This window comes from Lynx canadensis, chromosome C1 (assembly GCF_007474595.2).
Source record: "Lynx canadensis isolate LIC74 chromosome C1, mLynCan4.pri.v2, whole genome shotgun sequence".
NCBI lineage: Eukaryota > Metazoa > Chordata > Mammalia > Carnivora > Felidae > Lynx > Lynx canadensis.
The window spans coordinates 34,860,943-34,871,435 of NC_044310.1; the positions used below are offsets into that span (position 1 = coordinate 34,860,943).

Below are 10,493 nucleotides of genomic sequence, written 5' to 3' on the forward strand. Positions count from 1 at the left end.
TGGTCCAGAGAGAAGGGGCTACTGCAGAAGGTCTGTCCTCAGAATGCTTTGCACTAGAAGGGGTAGCAGGGATGTTCTTAAGAGGTCTTCTGCTAGCGAGTGAATCGTTGGTTCTGTGATTGGGAAAAACAGGCCAAGACAACACTGGCTTTGCGTGGGGCTTCAGGACTGGGCCTCTGTGTGCCCCACGGCTCTGCAATGTAAATGGATGGGAGGCCCCCCCAGGATCTGAGATGAGGGCAGCGTGGAAGATGCCTTACTGATGCCTTTCTTTAGATTAACCCACCAGCCAAAACTGGTTCTCCTTCCTGCCCAAGGACACTCTGAGGCCTGGAGTGCAGGGGTCAGCCCCCTCCTTCTGGGGGTACTGGCAGCTGAAAATGCTCAGCACCAGGCAGGAGAGTAGAGTGTGTGGCATATGAAACACAGCATGGGACTGCTGGCTGCCTCCCCAGCCTCTGCTTCTGGGTAAATAGGCCACTGTGCTGTTGGTGACTCCCTGAGAGTTTTCTGACAAGATTATAAATCACCAGCACATGCTCATGGTTAGGCAACATATGTTTGGAGTTAAGCAAATAAAGCTTCCAAGAGCTGCAAGCAGCCTGTGTAGACACCCACTCTGTGTGCTCTGCAGATCCATGCAGTCCCTGTCCCTGGCTACTTCACCTGCTGCCCCTCGTCCCCCACTATGTGGGAGGGGCCGCAATCCCTTCACCTTTCCATACACCTGTCTCGTATGAAGTGAGTGTTCATGGCATGTGTGGCTCAGTTCTGGGCTCACCAGCAAGTATAAGGTCCTGGCTTCAAAGAGCTCTCTTGGTTGGCCATGGGGGTAGAGGGATGGTGCCGTGGTGGATGGCTCCATGGCTCTCCAGCCTACGAAGAAGCAGAGCGAAGAACACTTCCATGGCTCAGGGTGGACAAGGGCCATAGTGACCAGTGCAGAGCCTCCTCTGAGGCCATCTCCCACCAGGTAATGGCAGTTTCCCAGCACAGTCCTAGGCTGCCATTACCTGAGTGGTCATTAGGCCATAGGAATGCAGGATCCAGTCAATTCTTTTCAACATTCACGGACTGGATGGGTTTGAGGTTCTGGGTAGGCAGAGATGCCTCAGATATGTTCACTGGAGTTCACAGTAGTGGAAAGACTGTTACTGGATGACGCCAGTATTCCACAGTGAGAAAATGGTGCTGTAGGACCAGAGACACAGGACATCTACTCCTGAGTGGTCCAGGGTGGAGGCAGGGGGAGAACAGGCCAGAGAAAGATACTTGAAAGCTAATTTCTGAGGTGAGTCTGGAAGAATAAGTAGCAGTAGTCAGATGAAGAAGACTCTTTTTTTCTGATAATTGTAGGCTAGGAAATGTGGATCAATTCCCCTTCTGGGGGGATTGATGTTGAGTTGTTTTTACTACAACACTTCTGATACCAAATGGGGGGACGGGAGTTTCCACATTAAGCAATTCTCCTGTCCTCTGCAGACATCAATTGGGTACCCTACATTTCAATTCAATTCCATTCTGACACTATCTGGAGTAGTTAACTATCTGGAGTAGAGTTAGCTTCAGACTCCCCAGGTTTAAGGGCTCAGCCCCACAAGATTGCCCTCACTTCAAATGCCAGTCACAAGTATTAGGTCCCAGGTTATCCATACTTCTGTCCAACTTGGCTATAAAGCCAGGGGGCTCCCACACCCTTCCTCCTTTGCAGGTTCAATCATTTGCTGGAACAATTCACAAAACTCAGGAAAGCATTTTGCTTACTATTAGCAGTCTATTATATTCTTTTTTCTTTTTTTTTCTTTTTTTTTTTTTTTGAGAGACAGAGAGAGAGAGAGAGAGAGTGCATGCAAATGGGGTAGCAGCAGAGGGAGAGGGAGAGAGAGAATCTTAAGCAAGCTGCATGCCCAGTGCAGAACCCGATGCAGGGCTCGACACGGGGCTCAAGGCAGGGCTCCATCTCATGACCATGAAATCATGACCTGAGCCGAAATTAAGAGTTGGACGCCCAACCAACTGAGCCACCCAGGCACCCCAGTAGTGTATTATAAAAGATACAATTCAGGAACAGGAGAATGGAAGAGAGGTATAGGGCAAAGTATGGGTTGGGGGACTGCTCCGGTTACACACCCCCACACACCTCAACGCATTCACCAATTCAGAAGTTCTCTGAACCTATCACTTAGGGTTCTTATGGAAGTTTCATTACATAGGCACGGTTACTAGATTGGTTCTTGGTGATTAACTCACTTTCCAGGCCCTCTCCCCTCCCCAGAGGTCAGGGGATTGAGCTGAAAATTCCAATCCTGTAGTCATGCCTTGGCCTTTCTACTGATCAGCCCCCATCCTGATGCCATCTAGAGGCTCTCAGTCACCAATTATTTCATTTAACACATAAAGTACACTCTGGAGATTCCAAGGATTTTACAAGCTGTGGGCTAGTAACCAGGGGCAAAAATCAAATATCTATTTCCCATCATACCGTAAATATCAAAAGGAAAAAAAAATTGTAATCTTCTTAATAACAATGAAGAGCAGGGAGCCTGGTTGGCTCAGTCAGTAGAGCATGTGACTCTTGATCTCAGGGTTGTAAGTTCAAGTCCCACATTGGGCATGGAGTCTACTCAAAAAAACCAAACAACAATGAAGAGCAGTACAATGAGCAATTACCAGACCAAAACCTAGGGGAAGGTGAGAACCCAGAAAGATAAGACCAGCAATCAAAACTGAGGCCATTTTATGATCCTGAAGAAACTAAGCAATATCAGATGGCAAGAGAGAGAAAAGGCACTCAAGGCCTTCCCCCAGTAGGAATATGATACCTCAAGTATAAATACATTAAGCCAGGACCCCAGAAGACAATGTGTTCAAGATAAGGATGAGCCAGAGGTAAGTCAGCCTTCAAATGACCTTGCATAGATTGTGCAACCACCTGTGTGGTCCAGAAACCCTCAAGTCTTGAACTTGTATAAAGATGGTTCAGAATTGTTAGTGCCCAGGTGGCTGATAGAAAGAAAGGAAAATGCTCTCTGGAAAAAGTATCTCCTTCCTAGCTCTGAAGTTTTTTTCCTACAATTAATTTTGCAAATACAAGACCAACCCAAACTATAAGACAACCATACACACAAAGAAGTCACTATAAGTGATGAGTAGACTAGAAAATGACTCACAAAGACTTCAGCCTATCAAAAACTCAGTTAAAAAAATCTGTCAAATAACTTTAGGGTACAGGAAGTTATAAAAAGTGACATAATAGATTTGAGAAACAACCAGATGGAATTTCTCAAATTTAAAAATACAATAGCTGGGGCACCTCGGTGGCTCACTTGGTTGAGAGCCGACTCCCGCTTAGGTCATGATCTCATGATTTGTGAGTTTGAGCCCCATATCGGGCTCACTACTCTCAGCCTGTCAGCACAGAGCCTGCTTCGGATCCTCTGTCCCCCTCTCTTTGTCCCTCCCCTGTTTGTGGTCTCCACAAAATAAATAAATATTTTTTAAAAAATACAATAGCTAAAAGTAATTACTCAATGTACACATTTAACAGTAGAGTAGACACAGAGATGAGTGTCTAACTCAGACAGAGAAAATTAGTTAGAATTAGTTAGAAAATTAGTTAGAAGAGAAAATTAGTAACCTGGAAGAGGGGAAGAAGAGTAAGACTAAGGATAGAGCGAGATTATCTAATAGGGGCAAAGAGAAAAGAGAAAGAACAGGGCAGCACCATTAAAGAGACAATGACTGAGAATTGTCAAGAAATGATGAAAGACTCCAATCCACAATAAAAGCTAAACAGGTTAAATAAAAATAAATCCATACACTATGACTCAACTATGTACTGTCTCCAAGACCTTCACTTCAAATAAAACAGTATAAGCAGGTCGAAAAGAAAAAGAAAAAGATACTTCATGAAAGTACTAATCAAAGGAAAGCAGGAATAGCTCTATTAATATCAGATGAAGTAGAGTTCAGAGCAAAGAAAGTTACCAGAGATGGAGAGGGATATTATATAATGACGAAAGGGTAAATCCACGAAGAAGGCATAGTAATCCATAAACATAGTATATGGACGTATACATTTATGTATATGCACTGAAAAAGAGACCTACCAAAATATGTAAAGCAAAATGATAGCATTGAAAAGAGAGCTCTACAATCATAGTTGGAGACCTCAACACCCCCCTCTCAACAATGTATAGAATAACTAGAAAAATCAGCAAGTATAAAGAACTCAATAACACCATCAACCAGCAGTGTATAGGGGCGCCTGGGTGGCTCAGTCGGTTAAGCGTCCAACTTCAGCTCAGGTCATGATCTCACTATTCATGAATTCGAGCCCCACATCAGGCCTAGAGCCTAAAGCCTGCTTCAGATTCTGTGTCTCCCTCTCTCCCCTCCCCTCCCCTGCTCACGCTCTGTCTCTCTCTCAAAAATAAATAAAAATTAAAAAAAAGAAAAAAGAAAACCATCAGTGTATACTGATATTTATAGAACACAGTTCTGTATTCCTAGAACACAGAAAGGGAGGGAGTAAGTCCTAATTGATTTTATGAGGTTAGTATTACCCTAATACCAAAACACACAGTGGCAGTACAAGAAAAGTACAGATCAATATCCATCCATCAATATAGATGCAAAAATCCTTAACAACATATTACCAGTTAGGATTCAGCAACATGTAAAAAGAATTATACGCCATGACCAATTAGGGTTAATTCCAGGAATGCAAGGCTGGTTCAGTATCCAAAAATCAATCAATTTTATATTCCAAATAAATAGGCTCTTTAAAGAAGAAAAATCACATTATTATATCAATCAGTACAGAATGTGCATTTGACAAAGTCAGCACCCATGATAAAAACTCTCAGGAAAATAAGACTAGAGAAGAACTTCCCCAACTTAATTAAAAAGAAAAAAATCTACAGCTAACATACTTAATAGTGAAACACTGAATGCTTTGCCCCTAAGTTCAGGAGCAAGGCAAGGATGTCTGCTGAAGGATTACTTCTAGCAAAAGAAAAATAATCCTAGGAGACAATTCTCTACAGGTCTGTCACATTTCTGCAGGTCTTTTTAATTTTTTTTTTAATGTTTATTTATTTTTGAGAGAGAGAGCATGAGCAGGGGAGGAGCAGAGAAAGGGGGAAACACAAAATCCAGAAGCAGGCTCTAGGCTCGGAGCTGTCAGCACAGAGCCCAACGTGGGGCTTGAACTCACAGACTGTGAAATCACGACCTGAGCTGAAGTCAGATGCTTAACTGACTGAGCCACCCAAGCTCCCTCTGCAGGTCTTTTAAGTGAGATGCTAATTGCTCTTTGTTCCAGACTATCTTTTCAAGGATGTTGGTTAGCAAACAAGCTTTGGAAAATATATTTCTCCGTTTCAAGCAAAAGCCAGGCATGCTTACTGACTATAACATTCAGGTTCTCTGAGATCAGGGTTTCTCTTTGTAGTGCACACTCCTGCATAAGCAAGTATCCATGGCATTACACCCATGGGACCTAGGGGCAAAGGGAACTGATGCAAAAAGAGAAAAGTCATGTAATTAATATGGAGAATATAAAAGGATACATCACTATGGATGCTACACTCATTAAAATGATTTTTTTTAATTTTAACATTTATTTATTTTTGAGACAGAGAGAGAGAGAGAGAGCATGAACAGGGGAGGGTCAGAGGAAGAGGGAGACACAGAATCCGAAACAGGCTCCAGGCTCTGAGCTGTCAGCACAGAGCCTGACGCGGGGCCCGAACCCACAGACCGCAAGATCATGACCTGAGCTGAAGTCGGATGCCCAACCGACTGAGCCACCCAGGCGCCCCTAAAATGATTTTTTAAAAGATGATAAAATGAACGTTTTTCAATATGTTTGAAAATGTAAATGAAAACTGCTAGAAAAGATAACCTACTGAAATAGACTTGGGAAGAAATAGAAAACACAAATAGTCCCCTAACCATTAAAGAAAATGAATCAGTAATTTTTTCCCTATAAAATCAGCTTAAGAGAATTCTAACAAACATTGAAGATAAAATTCTAGTCTTACACAAACTCTTCCCAAGATTAGAAAAATAAAGTACATATACCCCCAACTCATCTTGTAAGGTTAGCCTGATCTTAGTATCAAAATCCATGAATAACAGCATGCAAAAGAGAAATCATACACCACTCTTATTCATGAACATAACTCAAAAACTACGTAAAATATTAGCAAATTGAATCTAGCAGAATATGCCAAGGATAATATATCAATCCAGGAATGCACATATATCATTTTAACAGGAAAAAAAGTTTGAAAAAATCTCTGTTCAATAAGAGGCATCTACAAGAAACTATAGCAAATACCATATACCTAACAGATGAAACGCTGGAAACTTTTCCTTTGAGCTCAGAAATAAGGCAAACTTGCAAACGTTTCTCTCCACGGAAATCGTTAGCAAAAGGTGAGCAATCTGAAGAGAAACTAGAGTATATGTAGCTATGTTTGCCCCTCTTTCTGTAACTGATTGCAATTCTCCAAGCCTGAGGTCTATTCCTGTGCTGCAGTCACTCTGCTAGAAAAATTTGTGAAGGGGATTTTTAGAAAAGACATAAATTGATCCATGCAAACAGAGAAACGCCCAGTTTTAAACCGACCTGTAGTACTAAGGGCAGCACCAATGGGTATATGCAAATGAGTCCTCTGGGTGAGATGCCAGGGTTGGCACAAAGTAGAGCACGAGTCTGCAACCTGCCCCACCACCCATGGCTCAGGGGAAGGGAAGGCACCCAAAACATTTGTTGAGATGTTGCCCAAGCCTAGGCCTTGGGGCCCTAAGGAGCGCAGGTGGCGACGGGATAGGACCAAACTGGAGTCTCACTTGTAGCTATGATGGGGGGTAGGGGGAGCGTGGAAACCCAGCGACCCAATCTTAACAATCTTAAGTTCTCAACCTTGTGAAGGAGTACACGCCCCAGGACAAAAAGAAGCTCACTAAAATAATCTTTAGCAATATAACTTAGTCTTAGTTTCTTATTACTAAGTTAAGAGCCCATTCAGGCCCGTACAATGTCAAGGGACTATCTTTGACATGCTCAACATTTATCCTTTCCTAAGCAAGGCCTCTGAAAGTTTCACTACCAATTTTCTAATGTTTCATCCCACAAAACCTTTAGCATCTAAGCCAAAGATTCACTTAAGAAGGAGAGAAACGAAATATTGGTGCTCTTTCTGTGCCCATCATCCTGGATACTGGCTGATGCCCCTGCACTTGTGGTGCCTTTGCATTTGCAGACAAAAGTTTTTCTTCCAGTGCAGAGAATTATCTCAAGTATATCCTTACTAGGTAAAAATTTCCTCTCAAGGAAATAAAGGGTTAACTTCCGTTATTCAAAGAGATAACACTGATAATAGTTCCCATGTATATAAATGCAGCCTGGTATGCAAATGAGCTAGCCAGGGATGGGTGGTTTCCCAAATCTTGGCTCCCCTAGGAGTAAGTGGAGAAATAGGGGGGACCTGACTCCTATGCTGGGGGACCATGCGCTCTGTCTTCTGTGTGGCAAGTATATGTGTTTCAAATAACATTTACCCCAGTGTTCTGTCACATTACCATCTCACCGTGCCCCCTTCCAGCTCTGCCTCTCCGTGGTTCCTTTCCCTTTACAAAAAGATTCAGTTTTCCCCAGTGCACTCCCAGGCACGCCATGGCCTATGAACCCCTTTTAAAGCACTTGTCACCATACAGTGCACCTGTGCCAGGTGTTTAGTGCAGATGTGCCCAAGGGCTGAGTGAATGCTGGAATGAATGGGTGGCTGGAAAGTATCTACAGGAAAACCCCTCAATAAATTCTAGTTCCTTCTTTCTTCCTAGCCAAGTCTTTCCTTTTGCTTCTACCACTTCCTAGCTATGGTACCTTAGGCAGAGTGCTTTACCCCTGGGCCTCATTCCCTGAAATGTAAAATGGGCAAATGTAAAATATTGCAAAGCAAATCTCATTTGGTTATGGTAAGCTTGCTTCAGCGCAATACTGTGTGGAAAGCCTAGGCAAAGAAGGGCTCCATAAATGGGTTGTCAGAAACTAAAGTTTCCCCAAACCACAATCTACCTTGCTTCCACCCTTCTCACTTTCTGCCACATATCCTCCACCCACTTGCTCTGTCTCCCTCTCACCCCTTGTCTTTGTCCATCTTTGTCTCCCTTTCAAGCCCTAGCCCCTCCCACACGGACACCCGGATTCCTCCAAGCCCAAGGTGGACCCACCTCTGTGGGGCCTCCAGCCCTGACAGCATCTAAGCCTCCTTGATGGATAGGCTCACCATCCAACCCTCCTCTTCCCTCTATGGCTAGTTATGTGAGGGGTGAGGGGTGAGGTTGGGAGATGAGGCTCAGCCCCCTCCTCCTCTTTAACCACAGATCCAGAAAGGACAGGAGTGAGGTTTTGCCTGCCCAGCTTGCCCCACACACACCTTGCACAGTGCTGACGAGTAAAAGGTGCTAGGAGAGGTCCATGAAGGGGATGAGGGTAAAGGGAAGCGACTTGGTTCAAGGGGGGATCTTTGCTTGTTGGATGGGGATGGGTAGTGTTGGAGGTCAGGCCTCCCCAGAGCCTCTGCCCTTCTCCAGCCATCGAGCTGATCAAGGACCTGGTCAACTATGACGTGTGTCAGGCGCTGCTCAAGGGCCTCGTGGCGCTGCTGATACCATCAGTCAAGGAGACCAGCAAACTGCAGCCCAAGATCCTCAACGGTAGGGAGCCGCTCAGACTGGGGCTGCGGGAGGGGCTCCTGGGCTTGCGAAGCAGGGCCTTCCGCCTCACGGCCGCCCCTCCTCCAGACTCCGCGGTTCTCCAGCTCACCGCCAACCTGCCGGTGTTCTTGCAGCAGGCCGCGGCGGCCAAGGCCATCGGGTAAGCGGGCAGGGGTAGTTGGGGGGGGGGGGCCGCAAAACGGGCTGGCGCTGCCTGCAGGCCCCGGAGCGCTCGCGCCGCCTGGGGGGTTCCAAGGGGTCGCCGCAGCCGGAACTCCTGGCGCAGGGTCCTGGCGCGCAGCAACACGAGCATCGCCGAGGAGATGCTGCACCTGCGCGTGGTACACAGCCTGATGGCCGCCATGGGCAACACGGACCACAGCAACAGCCAACGGCAGGCCAGCCTCACGCTGGAGGTGAGCGGCGGAAGGGCTGGCGAGCGGCGCGGCGGGCCCCGGGCGACTCCACCGCGGTCACCCCGCCGCCGCCCCGTCCGCCGCCGCAGTACTTCGTGCAGATGTTCCCAGTGGTGGAGGAGCACGTGCGCAGGTCCATGGGAGAGGAACTCTACGAGCTCTTCCTCGTGAGTGCTCCCGCCCCGCCCCGCCCCAAAAAGCAGTGACCCCGACAGTACGGTGCCGCCTCCACAGCGTCCCTCCCCTGGGACACACCCCCTACACAGATTGGACCTGGTGGCCCGCTGCAGGAAGGACTGCCCTGGCTTGCGCTCTCCCCCTCTCCCCTCCCCTTCCCCGCCCCGTGTCCTTCCGTTCTCTTTACTGCCCTTCCGGTCAAGCACTGGATCCTGCGACAGTCCTCTGCCCGAGCCCACCTCCAAGTGCAGACTGCCCTTGCACCTCAGCGGGTTCCCCTTGCTCCTGTCCTCAGAGCAATGCCGAGGACTTGTACATGAAAATAGATAGCATTCAGGCGGACATCTTGGCGGCCAACAAAGTCAATGTTTCCAAAGGTGAGTGGGGAGTGAGGGGACCTGGAGCAGAGGTGCAATGGGCACCCAGACTCAGGCTCGCCTCCCCTGCTTCCAGCGTTATCCATCAGTGGCGTCTCCTACAGCAACATGAGCTTTTACCTTGGCCCTTGTGGTGAGGATCAACTGGCTTACACCACATACTTCCAGAAGGAGGGTTCGGAAGGAAAGGAGTAACGGAGCCTCTGAGGCAACCCGGAAAGGCCAAGGCTGTGTTTTACCTGGCAGAAGGAGCCTAGGGTCAAGCTCAGGGTGACTCCCTCCGTTAGCCCTAGGTGGGAGGCTGCGGGGTTCATGCCAGTAGGGGAGAGGAAGGGCTGCTGTCTGGGAAATTTCAATAAATAGTCTTGCTGTCTGTTTGTTCTCTCTGCAAGGGGGAGGGAGGATTAAATGAGAGCTTCCATGGTGGGTTGGGGTGCCTCTGCTCGCCAGAGAAAAGCTGGTTCTGAGTGAAGGAACATCAACATCCTTTAAGGTTCAAGAGCATAGCCTGAGGAGAGACCCTCACTTCAGCTCCTTACTGGCCCCTGCACTCCCTCCTCCAGGAGACCACACTCACCTGGTTTTCTCCTATCTCTCTGGTTGCTTCCTCGTTTACTCTTTTGCTGATTTGTCCTCTTCAATCCAGCTTCTTTATTTCTTTTTTAAATGTTTATTTTTTAGAGAAAGGGTGGGGGAACACAAGCAGGGGAGAGGCAGAGACAGGAAGAGAGAGAGGACCCAAGCTGGCTCAGCGCAGAGCTCAGTGTGGGGCTTGATCTCACAAACTGTGAGC

At 46.9% G+C, this 10,493-nt stretch overlaps 1 protein-coding gene across 2 annotated transcripts in view; it reads left to right on the top strand.

Moving 5' to 3' along the window:
* ARMH1 (armadillo like helical domain containing 1) overlaps positions 1–10,073 on the top strand; it is a 50,547-nt gene extending 40,474 nt beyond the window's left edge. For both annotated transcript variants that reach the window (XM_030323965.1, XM_032594281.1), the window contains exons 8-13: positions 8,608–8,730; positions 8,818–8,890; positions 9,017–9,146; positions 9,236–9,313; positions 9,619–9,700; positions 9,777–10,073. In XM_030323965.1, the coding sequence (XP_030179825.1) occupies positions 8,608–8,730; positions 8,818–8,890; positions 9,017–9,146; positions 9,236–9,313; positions 9,619–9,700; positions 9,777–9,895 (605 nt within the window). In that variant the 3' untranslated portion in view covers positions 9,896–10,073. The remainder of the gene's footprint in view (positions 1–8,607; positions 8,731–8,817; positions 8,891–9,016; positions 9,147–9,235; positions 9,314–9,618; positions 9,701–9,776) is intronic.
* Positions 10,074–10,493: the final 420 nt, after the last annotated feature.